The sequence below is a fragment of the Malaclemys terrapin genome, chromosome 2 (genome assembly GCF_027887155.1).
Source record: "Malaclemys terrapin pileata isolate rMalTer1 chromosome 2, rMalTer1.hap1, whole genome shotgun sequence".
Lineage (NCBI taxonomy): Eukaryota > Metazoa > Chordata > Testudines > Emydidae > Malaclemys > Malaclemys terrapin.
Window position 1 is genome coordinate 60,007,953 of NC_071506.1, and position 22,262 is coordinate 60,030,214.

The following is a 22,262-nucleotide window of genomic DNA, read 5'->3' on the forward strand; positions in this document are numbered from 1 at the left end:
CAGGGGCCCCAAAGGGGTGTCTCCGCTCTTGGGGCACAGCATGGTGTAGACTCGGCAGGAGAGACACTGGGGCAAGTGACAGTACACACCATGTTAAAAAATTCTGGGGGTGCCCCTGTGTATAAGGGTTGCAGGATCAGGCCTCACAGGGTATGTCTACATTGCAGCTGGGAGTGAGCCTCCCAGCCCAGGTAGACAGACACACTAACTCAGCTTGAGATAGTGCTCTAAAAATAGCAGTGTAGACATTGTGGCTCAGGCTGCAGCTAGGGCTCTCAAGCTCAGGGCCGGCTTCAGGCACCAGCCCACCAAGCATGTGCTTGGGGTGGCGCCTGGAGGGGGGCGGCGCAGTGGGGTGGGGTGCTCTGGCCCGAGAGCGGGGCCACGACTGGGCTCGCCGCTCTCCCCCGGCGCTCCAGTTGGGGAGAGCGGGACCCCGGCCGGGTTCGCCACATTCCTCCCCGCGCTCCGGCTGGTCGAGTAGAGCTGGGCCCCGGCTGGGCTCTCCGCCCTCCTCCTGGCACTCTGGCCAGTCAGGGATTGCAGGCCCTTGGCCGGGCTCGGCGCCCTCCCCTGCCGCGCTGGGAGGGCGTGTGTGGGGTGGGGGAGGGGCAGTGGGTGGCTTTTTTGCCTAGGGTGGCAAAAAAGCCAGAGCCGGCCCTGCTCAAGCTTACCTGACTCTCTGGGTCTGAGCTTGGGTTGCTAGCCCGAGCTGCTGCCCAAGCCATAATGTCGACACTGAGAACAGGAGCAGTCACAAGAACCAATGTCTAACGCAGAGATGCGTCTGAGGGTTTGGAAAAAATAAGTATCCTACAGAGGCTGCTGTTCAATGTCTCTTGACATATGCTAGGTAATATTTTGGCCAGCCAACAGCACTTGCTTTCTTTAGCTTTCTTCATCTTATTGGATCATGAATAACAATGAATTGTGCTCAGTAGCCTCACTAGTAGCTCAGCACTGCTCCCTCACAACCCTCATCTCTACCTCAGTAAGACTGAGACCTAAAATGACAGCTTTTATTGAAAGAGAGCAGCAGAGTACAAAATTATACTTATCAAAACTGTCACAGGTGTTTCCAAAAAAACTATTCTAAAAATGATTTTAATTAATATGCATTTAGTAAATATTTAACTAGGGTACTAGAATGAATCACTACAGTTGGACCTTTAATATCTTTTTCTAGGCAAGAATAGAAGTGGCTCCCCTGCAACCTTCTCTTCTGTTATTCATATTTGAACACTTTCATTTCATCCACAAAGCCCACAGTTTATAATATATATGTTGAAATAACAGTTATTGCATTTTTGACAGGAAATAACCAGCTGCATTTGCTGAAGGAAACAATCAGGAAGATTCAAAGATCACCGTGTGGCAGTTAAAAATGGTTATTGCTCCAGTCTCATTGCTTCCCACCTTAATTCACATGACTTTTATGACCTCTCTGTCTGAGCCTTTCAACACGGATATTAAAATATCTAGAAGGGAAGAACAGCTGAAACCATCCTCGTTATTAATCTGATTTACTATATTTCCAGATTAAACAGAGATTTTTTCTGCTAAATTCCTATTTAGCATTTTCCAGTTCTCAATATTTTCAGCTTTTCTTTTGTTATTATGAGCTTCTTAAATGTGACCTGCAAATACTTTGAAAAAATGCATCAGTTTTAGATTGATGTGCTAAACTCACCACATATCAAAGGGAAGAGAATCATTCAGCACATAAAAATTAAGTTACAATGTATAGGTTTTTTTCTTCTCTTCCAGCTGAAAATATCCAGACTACTCAGTTTCCAGTCCATGAGACACCCTGGCATGCATTATGCTGGTCATGTCACACCAGCTACAGAACCCTACGGGAGCCTGGTACTAGCATATAGGGGGTAAAGCAAGTACCCTTTTCCCAATAAATAAAATATTGATTTTTTTCATTAAAATAAAATATTCTTACTTTATAACTCATATAAGGATATTAAAAACTTGGCACAGTCATGCACCGTTTTAAACCTGCCTTACAAAGGTGTTTTGAAAATTAACTAGTTAATGGGCCAGATTCATCCCTACAGGGCACAGCAGGATATTATCTAGGGGAAGATGCAACAGAGAGGCATTCATCCTCAAAGAAGGTGGTAGCAGTACAATTACAGTCTTCTCTCAGGGGCTCCAGACAGGGGTCCATCAGCTGAGGTTTCCTAAGAGATGCAGTGCATCTTCTACTCCTGGGGGAATTCTACTCCACTGCACACACGCAGAATTCATGTCCCCCGCAGAATTTTTGCTCCACAGAAAATACATTCTGCCAGAGAGGCACTGCAGTTACGCTTGTCGCACCAGAACAGATTTCAGCAGGCTCACCATAGCAGTCAGCAGCCGGTGGCATTCCTTACAGCACCCTGGAATAGGATATGGGGATAGATAGAGCAGGGTACATGGGGCTGCTGGGGGGGATCACATAGACTGGGATTCAGAAGGGTTAGTGAGATGGGATAGACTGGAGCAAGGGGCTGAGTGGGGATGGAAAGACACATGGAGATGGAGGAAGGGAAGGTGCAAGGGCCACATGGGGATGGGGGATGGGGTGGCTGAGTGGCGGTGTAGGGACACAAGGGATGGGGCACATGTGCCTGACTGAATGGGAGAGACTATGGGTCAGCCAGGGTCTGCTTGAGGGGGATTCCCAACTCCCTAACAATTCCCCCCCCCCCCCCAAAAAAAACTGTCCATAATTCTCCTACCCACACCCAACAACCCTCCAGGTTCACTCCCAGGATCCTTCCCAGCAATTTCTTCCCACTCCCTCAGCTCCGCCATTACCTCTGACCCTCCCAAGCCTTTGCACTGCTTCTGAGGTGTGCAGTAAATATGTTTCTGTATTACAGTTTAAATGAATTACTCAAAGTTCTGTGTTAATATGCCTAATAAGGAATCTATTTGTCAAAAAACATTTCCTGAATTTTTTGTTGTTGCCAGTATTGTTACAGACATACTTGCTGACAGGTATTTTGAAATAAATTATCAAAATAACTCAAACTGATGTGATTATATTGTGTTCTTTTGACAAATAAAATATGCAGAATTTTAAAATATTGTGCACAGATTTTTTAATATTTTGGTGCAGAACTTCCCTAGGAGTATATTACTTACTTGAATCCTGCATGTAAGTACAGTGTAATTACTAATATGAGTCCTACTAGCAAGTGGATTCAATTAGCTCTGATCAGGATACTAGAGGGGCTGAATCTTTTCGTAGAGGCAACAATGATCAGAGATAGGGAAAATTCTACAAATAGCCAAGCTTGTGGAAAAAGTTTATGTCGAAGTTTATATTGAGTTGTTATTATCTGAGTTACCAATAAAGCCAAACCCAAGACAGGGGGTAAGTTTTCAGTATGCGTATACTCTGTTCAGAGAAAAGTGGGAACTTTACTTACTGACATCTTTGTCTTTCTTCTGCTCTCTTTCAAAAAACTCTTTTTATGAACCCAGATCCATACTCTCTATGGTTGGCCAGAGGGAAGCCAAAAATTGGAGGAAACTTGTCAATCAAAAATTCAGTTGAAGAAGTTAAAAACATTATGTCACCACACTGTGGCCCCTGGCCCTATCTTGTGCTTGGGACACCAAAAGGTTATACCTACTTTACACTTCTCAGATCAGTATGTTGAATAAAAGGGAAATAAATTGCAGCTTTATTTTCCCCTTATTATTTAAAGAACTGTTAACTGAAATTCATTTAAAAGTAATAAAAAAAAAACAAAAAACTCTGGGGGGAGGGGAAGGGAGAGGGGAGCGGGATGGGTGGAAGGCCCAGTTTCCAAAGACTTTTAGTGATTTTCTTTTGACTAGCATGTTGATCTATAACACCAACGGGGTGATGCTCTGGAAATCAATGAATTGAGCTGAAGTTGCTCTAACCTGAAGACAGAAACTAGAGATTCAAAATATAACAAACCTAACAAAAAATGTGTATTGGATGTATATTGAAGTTGGAATGAAACACAGCTGGAATACAGTATAAGGTTTTTTTTTTGCTGTCTTTCCCCTCCCCTCCTCCCCCCGCCCCCGTCTCAGCAACAACTCTAGAGGCCAAATTTTCAAAAACTGGCCAGTTAAATTACACCTGTGACATTTGCACACACATCCTTTGTGTATGGAAATACACATTTACACATGCAAAATGGATAACTGCATGCACATGTGCCATTTGCATGCAGTTACCTTTTTTTTTTCTTCATAGTCTATAAGGGAAACCATCTATCTTGAAAGACAATGGTGTAAGCGTCAAAGCAGGCCAGTTACTATGTGTTGTGCTGCAGCATTGCAAGTGGCTAAAAAATCCAATTTGCAACCAAAAACAGTCCTTGCTGAAATTGCCAGAGACACCACAGACATAAGACACAGGGCCTGAGGATAAAGCCAGTGCACTATTAGTATGTCAGGTCTGCTGCAATTTTCTCTTCACTCTCTCTGCTTTCTGCTCTGGTTGAATGTCTCATTGCAACATCAGAAAGTATCATACCACTAAGAATATATACCACAGGTGGCTTTGCCAACATCATCAGTACACATGACCCAACACTTTCCTCCATTTCTGAAGAGAAGAACTTGTTCTATCAGCAAGTCAACAGCATCATCAGTAAGATACCACTACACAAGCGACTCTATCTATTGGGAAATTTAAACACAAGAGTTGGCTCAGATCATGAGACATGGCCACTATGCACTGACCACAATGGAGTGTGAAAAATGAACAACAATGGTCAAAGACTACTGGAGCTGTGCACTCACCGAAGACTGTGCATTACCAACATCTACTTCCAAGGAAGTCACCACTGGAAGGTCTCATGGAAACACCCCAGATCTGGAAACTGGCACCAACTAGATTTAATTGTCACGTGTAGAAAACAACTACTGGATGTTCTCCGTACTTACAGTTTTCAGAGTGCAGACTGTGACATAGACAATGTGCTTATATGCTGCAAAATAAGGCTTTCACTACAGAAATGTCATTGTACCAAACAAAGCTATTGCTCACACATTAACATCGACAACACAAAAGACCAAGAAAGGTGTCTCAGAGTATAGTAATTTCATGAAGATAATATATAGTCTGTTTCTGCCAAATGGACTGAACAAATCAATAGAAAACTCTCTTTTCTAAATACCACTTTGTATGCCATCCATTTATGGCTTTGATAAGGAGATTTGTGTAAAACAAACAGTAAGGCATCTGCAGGACTTCTTAGTCCTGCCAGTTGGTCACCATTGTTAGGTTTGAAAAGCCAAAGCCACTTTGACATCTGCAGTGTATGAAACCGTGACCGGCATATGGAATATCCATATTGGTTTAGTATGAGAAAAGCTTTTCAGTGAACACAGAGTCAGAAAAGAGTGTAATTAACAAACTCCACAAAATACTTTTATGGGGCACTGTGCTGCTGGAGGTACAATCCTTTGGGTGAGATGTAAACCCAGCCTTAACTGTATGAGATCATTAAAGATCCCATGGTGCCTTCTGGAACAGTAAGGGTGTTAACCATTTTAATTATCTTGCTCACTCTCCAATATATTAAATCACATTCCACTTGCCTATATTTCTCTTGCACCTTCAATTAGATACAGTATTTTCATTTGTTTCCTGCCCTGGACTGTAATGTAATGTTTCTGTATGCTATTGAAACAGCTGCTATGGTCTGTCCCAAAGTTAGATACATATCAGTTGTGAGCAACATCTCTATGTACCTTCTACTTGCCCCAGGGGACTGTTATTGGGGTTATACGAGGTCTACACTACAAACTGCTGCTGGGATAGCCATGACAGTTATAGGTGTGATTTGTGACTGATGTAGCTGTGCCAGCAAAAGCCCCTAGTATAGACATAGTTATACAGTATATACCGTTATAAAGCAAAGTGTGCTTTTGCCAGTATATCTTATTTTGCTCGGGGTGGGGTGGGGGGCAAGAATAAATTATGCCAGCAAAAGTACATTTTGTTGGTATAGGCTGCGTCCACACTACGAGCACCATACGGGAATGCCAGCAAAATTCTCCTAGTGTAGACCTGGACTTAGTCAGGGTCAAATCCTACCGTTAGATACATTTGTACTAATTCTGAGTGCAAAATTTGGGCCTTACTGTTATTTATTGTTACTTAGCATTTGTTGAGAGCTGACCTTATGCTTCTACAGAATATGAAAAAGATACCATCCCTACCCGAGGGGAATGAGGTTTAAGAAAATAAACATAGACAACAATTAAAACACAAAAAACACCATTTAATCATATAGTGGTGCAAAAAATTACAGCAGCGCTTTTTAGTTTAGGCTTTGTTTTTCATATCTCACTGCACACTAAAGAGAGGAGAGATGTTAACATTGATGGAATAATGTGAAATAACGTATTTAAAATGGGACTTTAAGGGGGTAGGGTAATCTTGGTATCAATGGCAAAGAAAAAGCAACTGTTCAGAAAGATTGAATGTTTGTAAAATGCTTCGAGGTCTTTGGACAAAAAAAAAAACACTTTAGAAGTGCACAGTAATATTATTTAGTATTAATAAGAAAAAGTCCTGGTGGTCCTCCTCAGTCCTCATTAGTATCATGCACAATTTGCAAATATATAAACACGCTCCCTACCCCTGCACCTGCGAGTTATATCTCAGATCAAAGTGAAGGGCTGAGAGGCTGGGACAGTATGAACGCAGAAGATACATCATATCATTGACACAAATACCTCTATCATTAGAGGGCCTGCCCGAGAGAGTCCCAACTTCCTCCTGCTGGGGAGAGCCGGGCAAGCAGGTCTGCCCAAAAGAGTTTTATCCCCTAAGCAGGGAGAGACCTGGGGCAGTCTCCCTGAAGGACTCTCTTGCTGTAGCCAGGGTGAAACATTGGGGAGGGGGGAGGAGCAGCTCTGTCCGAGGGAGTCTCTCCCCGGAAGAGGGTGGTGGTAGGGGGCAGAGCAGCCTGAGGGAGTCTCTCCCCCAGTGAAGGGTAGCGCTGCCTAAGGCAGGCTCGCTCGCCGCCCGGAGGGGGCGGTGCTGCCGCTCCCTTTGCTGAAGTAGCTCCCAGGTGGCAGCGCCCCCCTCTCCCCAGCCCTTTCCCCTCCCTCCGCACCTGTGGCGCGCAGCGCACCCACAGGGCGGGCAGGAGGCGAGTCCCTACTGAGCCGCCGTAGCGTCGCGGCTCTGCCCGCTCCCTCCCTCCGCCTTTCTGCCGGGTTGGGGTATCGCGCCGCCGCTTCCTCCTCTGCAGCCCTTCGGCCGCGGCCCTGACGTCGTTTCCTTCCAACATGGCGAGCGCAGGTTGTTGCCGCCGCCGCTAATGGAGGCTGGTGCGGGCGGGCGACTCCGGGGCTGAGAGCGCCGCGGTCAGAGCTACCTGCCGAGCGGGGCTGCAGCGCCCAGGCCGGGCCCGTCCCCGGGGGCCTCGCTCACGGCGCGGTGACCTGCTCCACTCCCCCCTCTCCGCCCCCAGCGGCCGGGCGGCCCCAGTTCCGGACTTGCAGCCGCCCGAGTGCCCGCCTTGCCCGGTCCCCGCTGCCTCCCCCCGGCGGGAGCGGCCGGTCCCCCCGATCGCTCCCATGTATGAAGGCAAGAAGACGAAGAACATGTTCCTGACCCGGGCTCTGGAGAAGATCCTGGCCGACAAGGAGGTGAAGAAGGCGCATCACTCCCAGCTGCGCAAAGCCTGTGAGGTGGCCTTAGGTGAGAGCCGGGGAGGGAGCGGGCAGGCGGTGCCCCTGGGCTGACTCCCCTCCCCTGAGGCCCCCCTTTCCCTAAGCCGGGTGATGGGGGAGACAAGGCGGCGGTGGGGGCCGTTCGTTGATCTGGGAAAGGGAGAATGATCTGGGGGTGCACCACAGGCGTTGGGGAGCGGAGGGGGCTGATGGAGGGATTGGAGAGGGAGAAGGAGGGTTAGCTGGGGGCTGGTGATAGAAAGGCGGTGTAAGACAGGCCTTTGTGATCAAGCAGAAGATGGGGCCGTGCTCGTGTTTGTGGTGCTGGGGATGGGAAGAAAAGAGGTATGTGTGTGTGGGGGGTGTGTGTGTGGGGGGAACCAAAGGCTTTTGGTTATTACACTGCAAGCAACTACCGGTGTGTTTGGATCTCGGAGAGAGAGAGGTTGCCCCTTGTTGACAGCGAGGGGAAAGGATGCAGTCGGTTGACTGGCGGGGTATCACGGCCCCACAAGCCCAGGATGAATAGGCAGAGAAGAAGGTGTGTGTACTCTGAGCTGACCTGGAAGAACAAGGCCGCCGGGGAGGGAGCAGGTGACAGGCAGCGATAAAGGGGGAGGGAAGAGAAAGAAAAGGGGATGATGGAAAACAAGAGACAATGACACTCAGGCCACGTTTAAAATTGATATCTGTTCTTGAATTAGGAAGCTATTCTATAGAGAGGAAGAATGAGGGTGGAGGAGATTCAGTCGATAGCTGTCTAAAAGGAACCTCCTGTAGTGTGTGTATGGAGAGAAAAATAGCTGCTAGGAAACGGGGTTTCTTTCATGTATTGCAGAGTTAATGCAACCACAGTGAAGGGAGATACATTGTGGGGATGTTCATGTTGCTCTAGATGAGTGAGGTGTTAGTTGTCTGACAGCTGAGTGTATAGTGGAGATGTTTATGTTGCTCAAGATGAGCGAAGTATTAGGTGTGTGACACAGCTGACTGTATAGGTGAGGAGATACTGAGAAGAAAAAAGGGTTGGATGTATGAAACATGCATTTTGGCTTAAATATCATGGTGTAATGAGCACAGGCCCAGGTACTGAGTTCTGGACTGAGAAATGACCGCACATTCATAAAGATCAATGTATCATTTAATTGGAAGAAAATCTACCTTTGATTTGTTTGGATGTAGTCTTTTTATCTTTAAATTGGCAATACTGTCAGTGTTGTTGAAGTGATTTTATCTTATGAATTTTTGGTAATATGTTTATTTTAAGTAGATTTAATTAAAAGGACATAATTAACCTGAAATTTACTTTAAAAAAAATCAATTGCAAGTAGTTTCATGTACTATACCAGCTCATGAGTCTTTCTGCTACTTTTGTCACTTTAAAATCACATTTTCCTTTTTAAAAATAAAATATTTGTCTCCTTTGTGATATACTCTGACCAACAGGAAATTGGACATAGTGAAATTGGCTATTCAGAAGCTGCTGTCAAACACACACCGTAAACAAATTGAAGAAAGTATTTAATCTCTAATCTTTCAGTTATAGTTTTTAAAAAAAAAAAAGACAAAAGTGAGATAATGTCCATTTGACTTACAAGATAGATTACGCATTTACTCTTAATTGAATTTATTTAAGTTGTAAATAAACTAAATATAAAGCATGCAGTTTAAAAAACGGAGTTTATATCCAGACCATCTTATGTGGAATTAATTGGACAGTAGGAAACTTCATGAAATTACACTTTATTTCAGAAATTGAATTATTTATTTGTATCCCTGGAGCATCCAGATTCTACTACCAGGATGTTGGTCCCATTGTGTTAGGTGCTATAAAAATATAAACAGTTATTGCCCTAAATATCTTGCAGTCTAATATCCTGATCATGCAAACTGATCTGTGCTGGCAGACCCGTACTCACAATGACCCCCATTGATTACTGTGTCAGTGTTGAGCTTTACTGAAACCTTCAACTGTGGTTCTAATTCCAAGATTGGCATCTAAATAGGGACAAGACATGACACATGGGTGTGAAGACGGCAGAGGACAGGAGGGTGAGAGAGATAAGGGCAATACAAGATTGTATATATTATCTAATATATAAAATATAAAGACTTCATGGGTCTTTTGAATAGGATAATCAAACAAATGATATTAATAAATTATAGTGTTTTTACTGTAAAAAATGTTCAGACTGATGCAATAAAAACCTTAATGGGTGATTGTTTGGGGACTCAACATTTTTATGGCCCCATTTTCTAATTATAACAGTGATATTTAGCTCTTGAATAGCCGTTTTCATCCATAGATGTCTAAATGCTTTACAAAGGAAGGGAAATATCATTTTCCCCATTTCACAGATGGGGAAACTGAGGCATGGAGTGAGATGTCTCACCCACACCACATCAGTGGCAGAGCTAGGAATGTGGTTGATTCCTAGAAATGTTCTGATTCCTAATCTATTCCCCTATCAGCTCGGACTGCCTCTCCATATTATTATAGAAGTCTTTTAATTGTAATTATGTAAATCTCGGTTTTTACTTCTTGCTTCTAAAACCAAAACCATTACCATCTTGGATTTTTGAATGCTGAGTGCTAAAACCAATTGTTAAGGAAACTTTAGTGAGGCCTTACATAATGATTTAAAGCTACTGCAGGTGATCTGCTGAGGAGTTGATTTTGTTTTTCTTAGTTAAATTGTATTTAGCTTTTACCTAATGTTATTAAAATGCATTGTATATATTTAAATTAGCTAAAATATTGTTGTCAGTCTGAATAGTTAATCCACGAAGATCTGGTTAAATTATTTCATGAATTTTTTAAAAAGCTTTTTCATTACTATTTTGGGATCTTCCCAAGCACAGTAGTGCCAATGATATAATAATAGGATATTATCTGCTGACAGTAGATTAGAAGAATACTGTAATTAAAATCGTTGTGACTCTGATCCAAATATTAGTTCTGCCTGGGTCCTTGTTTTGCTGGATATATTGTAGTTAATACAGATCTGCATATTAAACAGAAGCTAAAAAATATTTTAGCCAAGGAGTTTTTGGACCCACCTTTTGGAGAGAGCCTTTAATAACAACAACAAATACATGTGTGCCATGGAACCAAAGGAGGTGGACAGAGAATACCTTTTGGTCTCTTTATGTTTTCTATTTAACTGTGCTCTGTGCTAAAAATATCAAATGCTTAGATGCCTTAGAAATGTGTAACGTATACAATACTGATATACTATGAAGGTCCCTACTCAGCTGTTTACATTTACTGCTCAAAGTGAACAACTAAAGGCATAAGGAAGGGGTGGGGGGACACCGTGAATCTTAAACAGTAAGATTATAATAGACTCTATCTTTAAAGAGTTTGAAGTGCACATAATAACCAGCTGCTGTTTACACTGTTTTCTTCATACAGGTACATGTGGCCACCATTAGACAAGCCTCTCTGCTTTTTTTTCAATAATTTAATTATTTTTTTGGTTCAAATTGTCAGGTTGGTGGGGTCCAATATTTGCTCTACTTAATGTTCCTTATATTAGATCTGGCTTTACATTTTACATCTTTGTTTCTAAAAACAATTTTTCGGTCTTCCTTTTGTTCTGTTTTTCTAAAATCATGCGGTCAGTGTCAGGAACCCAACATGTATAAATAACAAGATAAAAAAACAAAAAACTTTTAGCATACTCATGTGCTAAGCAAAGAAATTACTAAGAAAACATTTTGAGATTTCAGGGTGTTATTGTGAACAAAAGGAAGTTAAAACCTTTAAAACAGGAATATTGTCACTCCTTACTTTTAATCCCTACATATTGCTTGGCATTCTTTACTATTACATTTTTCTTAGAATCTTACTCTGTAGTGTGTGTCGCTTTAAAAGCGTGAATGAAGGAAACTATTTTCTGGGGTGTTAACTATGATTGAGTTTTCTTTCTTCCAACCGGGAGTGAAGATGAGGTTCTTTTAATGTAAACATCTTCATTTACCAGTTATTAAAATGTAAATTGAACCTTTTTTCTTCCACACAAAATGATTTGATTTATAGCTATGTTTTCTTTAGGTTTTTTAATCCAGCAGAATTAAGTCTGGTGTTTACACTCCATTTTACTCCCCCTCCCCCCATTAAAACTTTTTACCTGGATTCTGGTTTGGTGTGCCAAGTTGTGTGGGGCTTCATACAGAACACTGTCAATTAAGTCTTGACATTTTCCCTTTTTTTACATTCATTGTTTGTAATGCCTCTAAGAAGCCTGAACATTTCATATATTCTTTCCCACACTCCTTTACTATTTCTCGTGGAACACAGGCGACAAAAGAACTGTACATTGTTTACTTGTTTGTGCACCAATATCTTTTAAAATGTTAGCAGGAATGTGTTCATCTTTTGAATGGTCTGTTAATTTACTGCCTAATGCAGACAATAGAATTAGATCTCCCATTATTCTTCGTGGGGAGTAGGCAAATGATTGCTTCCGTTTTGTGGTTGTAATTTTCAGTTTTTCAACTATATTACCAGATTATTACATTATTAAGGTAAATTGAAATGTGTGCCTAATCTACTTGGGTATCCTTACATTATTTTTCAGTTGCACGTTAACAGGATTTTAACTTTTTAATTGAAATAAAATGTTTAGTATTAAACTTTTTTGAGTTACTGTGTGAACCTGAATAGCTGGAGAGAGAGTTCACAGAAAATAAGATTCCCTTCTGGCATTTGTGGTTTATATACAGTACTTGTGTAACCACAAATTAGAATGACCTCTGGCCATATTCCCTACATCTTAAATCTGTAAACTCTAAATAAACAGTATAGAATTAAACAAAACAAGAACTACTCATCTGCTTGAAGTTCCATGCTCTGCTGAACTGGTGACACTGAAAACCTTGCCTGGAATTTAATCCACAAAAATCCATGCTGTTGTCTGGGTTGGCAAGGCCTCCATTTATGATCCCGCCGGGTGAGGGGTGTCATGGCTGTGGAACCTCCTGCAGGGAGGTCTGTTCAACCTTTGTGCCATGTCACATGCACACACTGTGTGACCATTTAGTATAGATACCACATCATGCAATTGTTACAGTGATAAATATCAGCATAGAATTATGATTTGAGTGTAGTTCTCTGAAAATGACAAAAAGCTAGAGTAAACCTACCTCTCGGTAGAGTTGGCTCACCTTCACCTTAAGCTGTGAATATAGAGCTGAGCTGGGTGGGTCTCCTCTGCTCTCCTTCCTCTCCTCTTCACTGTAGAACTCTTTCACGTGGTCACCTTCTAGCGTGGGAGGTATAGTTGGATAGATGTGTAGTAATAGGTATAATGGCCAATATAAAAACCAAAGGCTATGTCATGAATATGTAGAGCATTTAATAAGTCCTCTTCAAAGCTAGTGCAGTTAAATTAAATCTCTAAATTAGATCATGTGCCTTTTCTGGAATAAATTCTCTTGCAAAGTTGTTAGTTATTTTTCCTGTGTACACTGGCAGGCTTCTTATCTTAAATGACACCTTGTACCTTGTTACTAAACGTAGTGGTTAATTTTTAGATACTGAGGCCAGGTTTTTAGAGTGCTTATATGCTTGATCGGAAAGATAGTAATTCTAAGTATTATATCTTTTCTCTTGTACTCTTGTGTTGCTAGGAAAAGAATAATAAACCTTGCAGTTACATTGTCCCAATAGCTTCTTCTGATTCAAACAGAGTTCTTTTTAAAATATATTAATGCTAGATTATTAAAATGAGTTCGACTCTTCTGTTTTTTATATTGTTTCTTATGTCTCAGATAGCATGAAGCAACAAAATCTCATTGGTTAATATTGTCACTGTCTTCCCCCTCAACATTTGTTGTTGTAATATTCTTCCAGTTGAGATGTCAAGTAAGGAGCTTGCTATATTCATGTTGTTGCTAGCAGGGGCACTGTGTAATTACGATTTCTCTTCTCTTCCCCTTTTGCTAAGACCGAAGACTTATCAGTAACACTGAGACTTCACTGACTCAGTAAACTATCTTCCAGGTTTGCTACCACATCTGAGGCTTGATGTAGTGCTACCAGTTGGCCAGATTTACAGGACTGAGGAAAATAAGTGTAGTTAGAAAACAAGGCTCCATAATCTTGAACGCTATATTCAGTAATTTCTTGACTGTTTGGAATGATAACAGTGACCAATGCTAATCCTTTGAAGGGAAAAAGGGATACTAATTCCTTTTGCTCTAGAGTTACTTAAGGGCTGTGAATCTCTGATCAGCCAGTGTCTTGTATTAGGTTTATTTTTTATAAGAAGTTAGTGTGGATCAAATGTGGGTAGGGAAGAATTTAATAGATAAGACATGTCAAATCTTTTGCTGTCCTGGTAAAATGAAAAGCCAATGGAAACTTTCACCCTCTTTGTTTTTCAACTGGAACTCTGTATTTACAATAAAATCCGTCATATTTACTGTCTCTATCACCAACAGAAATTGGTACAATAAAAGATATTACCCACCCACCTTGTCTAATATCCTGTATTGACGTCTATAACAACACACTGCATAAAATAAAATATATCCTCAATTTAAGATATAAAAATATCTCTAAGCCTTCTTTATCTTGACTTTCAATACATTCTGAATCTAATTTTAAATTTCTTTGTCTTAAAACATCTTTGTAACACAGAAAGTTCAACTTTTGAAGCTAGTGCTGTATAATAAACAGAAGTAGGGCTAATTGGAATGTTTAAACTTAAATGATAAAGTTGTCTTGTGACTATACTGCATCTGTTTCTAACAATGAATCATCTTTGACTAGGAAAAAGAAAATGTGAAATCTTCTTTTCTGTGTTCCCTACCAGCACATTTTTCCTCATCTTACTACCTCATTCCTTACTCTTCTGTCTTTCTCCCCCATTTGCTCTTATCTTTACTCCTTTTGTTCTTCAGTCTCACTATCTACTTCTTCTACCTCCTCCTGCATTTTCATTTTTTAAAATTATAGTGGCACTGATTCTGGGTATGTTGTTAATGTATGGGGATATTCCAAATTGGAATATTTTAAAAACTCTGCTCTCTCTCTCTGACTGGTGAAATCAGATGTGCGATGAGCCACGTTTTCCTGGAGTCCTTCAGAAAAAAACGGCACTGGAGGTAATACTGTAACAGCACTTGATTTAAAAATGACTGGCTTACTGCTCAGTGGCCAATGAAAATTGACAAACAGGAGTGGTTAAAAAAAAAAGCTGTGTTACCATGGGGACTTCAGTCTGAGTGATGTATACTGGAAGTCTCATGCTGCCAGTACTAAATTGTTATTGCAATTTCTAAAAATTATAGAAGATGATTTCATAACTCAAAAAGTGTTGCATCCAATATGTGGTAATTCTATATTAGAAATCATCTAGATGGATGATGAGGAGTTGATCACATACTAAAAATTAGTGGTAGATTAGATACAAGATATCATGACATGGTTCTGTTTGCACATTTTGATAAAGTCCAAAACAATGATGTATATCCATCTGCTTGAAAGGGGCTAGTTTCACAATGCTGAAAACAATTATGAGCCAAATCAGTTCTGAGAGAGAATTAAACAGAACAATGTGAATAACTGGGAATAATTGTTTAAGAGCACTTTACTAGATTATAAAATAAACAAAAAACATTTTTAACAAATAGACGAAGGGGGAAATTCATAGTAATGAATATAAATCGGAAGCTAGGAATTATAGAAAATTGATGAGGGAAGCAAAAGGACATAAGGAGAAATCTATTGCTAGCAGAGATAAGAACAATGAAGAGTTTTTAAATTGTATTAGGAAAGAAGGAAACCTAACTAGTATTCGTCCATTACTAGAGGGAAATGGTAGCTATCAGTAATGATACAAAAGAGACAGAAGTGCTCAATGAGTGTTCTGTATTTGGAACAAAGCCAGGTGATGTAGTCATAGCATGTGGTGATGGAATACTTTCCATTCCAACTAAGGAGGATGTTACCCTGCAGCTACTAAAGCTAGACATTTTAAAATCAGTGGGTTCAGGTGGTTTGTATCCAATAATTTTTAAAAGTGCTGGTCAAAGAGTGCTCTGCACTATTTAATGTTGATTTTTTTTTTTTTTTAATAACTCTTGTAACACTGGGGAAGTTCCAGAGAACTGGAAGAAAGCTAATGTTTTATCAGCATTTAAAAAGAGTAACTGGGCAATTATAGGCTCAGTCCTGAGCAAAATAATGGAATAGCTGGAATGGAACTCATTAAAGGGAAGTAATATAATTGATGCCAGTCAGCATGGGTTTATGAAAAATAAATGTTGTCAAACTAACTTGATATCTTCTTTTTTTTTTTTTTTTAAATTTTTTTAAATTTTTGTTTAGATTATAAATTTGGTTGATTAAAAATAAGTGGTGATGTAATAGACTTCTGGAAGGTATTTGACTCAGTACCACATGACATTTTAATTAAGAAACTAGAACGATACAAAATCAACATGCCACTTATTAAGTGGATGAAAAACTGGCTAACTGATAGATCTCAAAAATGTAGTTGTTAATGGGAAATCATCATGTGGGTGTGTTTCTAGTGGGGTCCTTCAGGCATCAGTTCTTGGCCCTGCACTATTTAATGTTTATATAAGTGATGTGGAAGAAAACAAGAATCATTACTGATAAATTTAGCAGATGACGTGCAAACAGAGCTGACCCTAGGTGTTTTGCTGCCCATAGTAGAAAATATTTTTGGCACTCCCCAAGCAGCTGAGCACAAAAAAGAAGGAAAAAAAGGCGAAGCATAGCAGATTTTGGGGGCCCAGGAGGAGAAGGGGAAGAGCAGCTAAGCACCTGTCAGCTCAGATGTTGATGCCTAGGGCAACAGCCAAACCCCCCCCCCAAAATGGCCAAGTGCCTGCCCATTCTTTCCCCTGGAAGTTGATGCCCAGGGTGACTTCCCAGGTTTCTGGCCCTGCACACAGATTGGGGGAGGGGTAAATAATGAAGAGGACAGTCACTGATACAGCGCAATCGCTTGGTAACTGAAGCGCAGATAATCAGTGTTTGTTTTAGGATGGCCATACGTAAAGTTATGCGTCCAGAACAAAGAATATAAGCCATATACATACATGATGGAGGATTCTATCCTGGGAAGCAGTGATTCTGAAAAGGAGTTGAAGATCATGGTGTATATAATCAGCTGGACATGAGCCCCCAGTGTGATTCTGGCCAAAGGGGCTGAGGCAATCCTTGGATGCATAACTAGGGGAATATTGAGTAGGAAAAGACACAAGTCATGTAACATCTATTTGGTATTGGTGTGACCGATAATGGGATACTATGTCCACAGTTGAAGAAGGATGTTAATTGGAGGGGGTTCAGAGAAGAGCCACGCAAATAATGAAAGGTTTGGACAACATGCCCTATAGTGAAAGACCCAATGAGCTCAATCTGTTTTAGTTTATCAAAGTGAAGGTTAAGGGTTGATTTGATCACAGTGTATAAGTACAGTACTCTACATGGAGAATAGAAATTTGATAATAGAGAACTCTTCACTCTATCAGACAAATGGATAACAGGATCCAAAGGCTGGAAGGTGAAGCAAACAAATTCAAATTAGAACTATGCATAATTTTTTCAGTGAGGATAATTAGCCATTGAAACAATTTACTCAGAGTTGCGGTGGCTTTTCCATTTATGTAAACTTTTAAATCAAGATTGGATGTTTTCTAAAAGACCAGCTCTAGTTCAAACAGGAATTAATTCGGGGACATGCTATGCCCTGTATCATGCAGGTCAGACTACATAATCACAATGGTCCCTTCTGCTTTTATAACCTATTAATCTGTGAAAAATATTCACTGTTGTTGTGGGGACAATTTTTTTTTTCGTTGAGGGAGGAAACAATCTATCTTTATGGCAGCTTCAGTATGTGTAGTGGGGGAGGAGTTTGCGGGAGGTTTTACTATATTAAAAATAGAAGTAAAGTTTTAGTGTACTTCATCAAGCATGTGGCTTCATTGCACAAGTGAATGGAATACTCAAGGAGCTGACTCAGGAGATATCTGAGCCATTAATGATTATCTTTGAAAAGTCATGGAAGACAGGAGAAATTCCAGAAGACTGGAAGAGGGCAAATATAGTACCCATCTATAAAAAGGGAAATAAGGACAACCCAGGGAATTACAGACCAGTCAGCTTAATGGCTGTACCCAGAAAGACAATGGAGCAAATAATTAAGCAATCAATTTGCAAACATCTAGAAGATGTAAGTCAGCGTGGTTTTGTCAAAAATAAATTGTGTCAAACCAACCTGATAGCTTTCTTTGACAGGGTAACCAGCCTTGTGGATAGGAAGGAAGTGGTAGACGTGGCATATCTTAACTTTAGTAAAGCTTTTGATACTGTCTCATATGACCTTCTCATAAACAAACTGGGGAAATGCAACCTAGATGGAGCTACTATAAGGTGGGTCAAAACTGGTTGGAAAAACGTTCCCAGAGAGTAATCATCAGTGGTTCACAGTCATGCTGGAAGGGCAAAATGAGTGGGGTCCCGCAGAGATCAGTTCTGGGTCTGGTTCTGTTCAATATCTTCATCGATGCTTTAGATAATGGCATAGAGAGTATACTTGTATAGTTAGCGGATGATACCAAGCTGGGAGGGGTTACAAGTGCTCTGGAGGATAGGATTAAAATTCAAAATGATCTGGACAAGCTGGAGAAATGGTCTGAAGTAAATAAGATGAAATTCAATAAGGACAAATGCAAAGTACTCCATTTAGGAAGGAACAATCAGTTGCACAAAAAAAGCTAATGTCTTTCTGGGGTGTATTAGCAGGAGTGTTGTAAGCAAGACACGAGAAGTAATTCTTCCGCTCTACTCCGCACTGATTAGGCCTCAACTGGAGTATTGTTGTTGGCAGTTCTGGGTGCCACATTTTAGGAAGGATGTGGACAAATTGGAGAGAGTCCAGAGAAGAGAGACAAAAATGATTAAAGGTCTAGAAAACATGACCTATGAGGGAAGATTGAAAAATTGGGTTTGTTTAGTCTGGAAAAGAGAAAACTGAGAGGGGACATAATAGTTTTCAAGTATGTAAAAAAGAAAAATTGTTTTTCTTAACCTCTGAGGATAGGACAAGAAGCAATGGGCTTACATTGCTGCAAAGGAGGTTTAGGTTGCCCATTAGGAAAAACTTCCTAACTGTCAGGGTGGTTAAGCACTGGTGGGGGTATGGAAAGAATCCTCACACAGCAGCAGTAGCACTGATCAGACTTCCATAACGTTCTTCTTAACTCCCATTTCTTCTCATTCTTCTTTTCTATGTTTATTTAGTTCCTTTATATATTTTACTTTAGCTATAACAACACACACGCTTTTGCAATACCATCTCTCTTGTGTGGAGAAGTGGTACGGTTATAAAATAGGGTCATGCTCTAACCATAGCAAGTTTTATGTAGCTAGCATTGAAATTACTTGCAGTGAAACAGCACATAGTCCTTGCTCTGTTCTTATTTTTTATTATGCTGCTAAACGGATATCATTGTTCTAACAGTATTGACTATAATGTCCATCTTACTTTTTGTAATATTTGTAACTTTTTTAATCAAAAAAGTCTTCTATCCCAGTTTTTTTTAATTTGAGGGACTTGTGAAAACATTTTTGCAGTTTTGCGTCAAATGTAGTATTACTAAATACACTTCTAAAACTTAACCAATATTGTATTAAAGTGTATACTTTAAAAACTTTATTACTGTTTACAACTGTCTTCAAATAAACATGGTTTTCTTTTTTGGATTTTTCCTCCCACTCTGTATAGCATGTACACACTGATATGATAAAAGATTTCTTATGAGTGCTCAGTTACTGGCATTCATGTACTTTAAATACCGGTAATAATCATTTGAGTTGAAATAACTTAAGAGTCACTGGTTTAGATAACTTTTCATCTTGTGGCTTACTTAAAGATCCTTTCTGATCTCATGTTTTCACTGTGTCAGCTATTGCACTTCGTTATAGGAAAAGATATTAAGATAACATTACAGTGAGAGAATGAAAATAACCTTACAATACCGAGATGAGTGTAGCTTCTTGGTCACATCCACTGTCTTTTATCTGTACTTATTTCCTCTTGGTATAGAAATCTTTCATTTATTAATATTTTTATTATTAATAATCATTGCTTTCAGTCTTCACTGTTCTAATCTCTGCAGTTTGTTTCTGTAACATTTGTTACTCATCCAGTTTTGGTGTCATTCTCAGATTTGGTCATGTGTTTATCTAGAAACAGAAGAAGCATCTGACATGAAATGCAGGATGCAGAAAGATTTTGCTGCAGCTTGGCGTGTGTGGTTTGGTGGTGGGTTTTTTTATTATTATTTATTATTATTTTTTAGTTGATCTAAACAGCCTCTGGGAACCATGAGTGTCGATTTTGCCTGCAACTAACAGGAGTACCGTTCGAAGACTGACGAATGCTTCATCGCTGTAACAGAAGCAGCTCTGCAGAAAGTTTGAGAATCACTGATGTAAACCGTTTCATAGGCTTTCCAGACACATTTAAGAAAAGATAATTAGGTGTTATTGAAATAATGGTCTTTGTTACTCTAACTGTTTAATATGGCCATGCAACATCTTGGCAGATTAAAAGAAACATGACTAAGTCAGTCAGTCAGTGGTGCTTGACACTAGTGTGGGGGAAGAGCCAAATGCGCGAGCGGCAGACCTCCCCACAGGTCCCCTTGCCAGAGGGAGCTTAGAGCACACTCTGCTTCCTGGCTCACCTGTGGGCCTCAGCCTGGGCTCCCTGATAGCTCTCCCAATGACTGCACTAGCCTTAACCTAGCTTCTCCAGACTGAGCGATTGTGGGCACGGTTCTCCCAGTTGTCAGTGGGAGCACTGAATTTCTTGATCTTGCTTGACCTTGTCGCTGTATTGAAATTTTGACAGTTCCTCTACGTTGCGGGCAGTTCTTGGAGTTGGCCATAAAGCACAGTCTTCGTGAGACTATCTTGAGGCATACGCGTCATCTGCCCCAGCTAACGAAACCCATGAGCCTCTAGCAAAGTCTGCATAGACTGTAGGTTAGTTCTCTCAAGGATCTTGTTATTGATCTGCTAGTCCCAAGTGACTTCAAGGATTTCTTCCCAGCAGGTGCAGAGAAGTGAGTGGATATCCCTTGCAAGCTTTTTCCCCCTGCTTTTAGGAGCTCCAAAGGTATCAGATCGTTGCCTGTTGCTTTTCCAGGTGCAATCTCTTTGATAGCTTTCTTTACATCTTCAAGAGTTGATGTTTGGTCCAGCTCCTGCATTGTTAGAAGCTGGGGGATGGCAGCTAAGGCAGTATCACAGATGATGGCATCCTTTGAGTTGAGTTCTTTATAATGCTCAGTCCATTGGTCAAGTTGTTGTTGCCTGCGATTCAGGATGGCACCCTCTTTTGCTTTCAGGTTTGCATTCTTTTTACAAATTGAATTAAGTAATTATTTGATTCCATCGTTGGTACCACCAATGTCCCCTCTTTTCAAAGCGTGTCTTAATCTTTTTGCACAGTTCTTGCCAATACTTTTGGACACATTCTCTGGTGGTTTTCTGGACTGCAGTTTTAGCCTCTTTGAACTTAAGAGTTTTCTACTTAGTTGGTTGTTGAAGTAAAGTTAGGTGACCTTACTTTTTCTTTTCTATGAGTGGGAGCAGCAGATGTTCAGATGCTGCAAACCAATCAGGTTGGTTTTTTGTTGTTGTTCCATAGACATCTTTGGCAGTAACCACTATCTTATTCTTGAAATTTTTCTACAAAGCGTCAGAATCAGGGGAATCAAGTTGATCATTTTTAGAAACACGCTCAAATGCAAATTGAAAATTTGCACAAGAGTCAGTCCTTCATGTTAGTAATGTGGAGGCAAGGTTTGCCATTTGGCTTTCCATGATGAATCTTTTAAAGATGTGCTTGGTGCTGAGAAGGGCATGGTCAGCGCTATGCATTGATCGAGCATGCAGTACATTGTGAATGTTTCTTCAACGGATCAGGATGAGATCAAGGTGATGCCAGTGTCCTGAGCAGGCATTCCTTGCTGCTGCCAGCAAAATAAATATTTGAAACTATAGCTCATAAGAGTACAAAGCTCAAGGACACGCTGGCCATTTTTGTTGAGGCTACCTGTGCTATGTTGGCCAATAATATGTCCCATTGCTCTTATCCACATGGGTACTGAAATCACCGAGAACAGCAAGTCCGTTCCTTATGGGGACATTCTTTATGATTTGTTCCAGTTGAGAATAGAATTCAGCTGTTTGGAGTAGTCAAGTGTTGGTCCGTAGATGAACAGAAGAGTCAGGGTTCCTGAGTTCATATTCACATCCAGCTGCGTGAGCCTGTCATTGATAAATACCAGAGCGGTACTTGCACTGAGGACAGACTTCTTGACCGCTAATCCAACACATATATTTTTGGTTCATTTTCAGGTTTCTAATACCAGGAGAAATGGTAGTTACGTCATTTAATGATCTAGTTTCTGGTCTCCTCTCACTGATGAGTGCAATATCGACTCCCAGTTGATCTAGTTCTCTATCAATTATGGCTGTTTTCCGAAGTTCATGGTCTTTTAGTTCAAATCCGGTTAACATAGTGCGA

The 22,262-nt window shown here is 40.7% G+C and overlaps 1 protein-coding gene across 1 annotated transcript in view; it reads left to right on the top strand.

The window, feature by feature from the left end:
• The first annotated feature begins 7,092 nt into the window (after nucleotides 1–7,092).
• ARFGEF1 (ADP ribosylation factor guanine nucleotide exchange factor 1) overlaps nucleotides 7,093–22,262 on the top strand; it is a 169,575-nt gene continuing 154,405 nt past the window's right edge. The window contains exon 1 of the mRNA XM_054018001.1: nucleotides 7,093–7,705. Coding sequence (XP_053873976.1) covers nucleotides 7,582–7,705 — 124 coding nt within the window. The 5' untranslated portion in view covers nucleotides 7,093–7,581. The remainder of the gene's footprint in view (nucleotides 7,706–22,262) is intronic.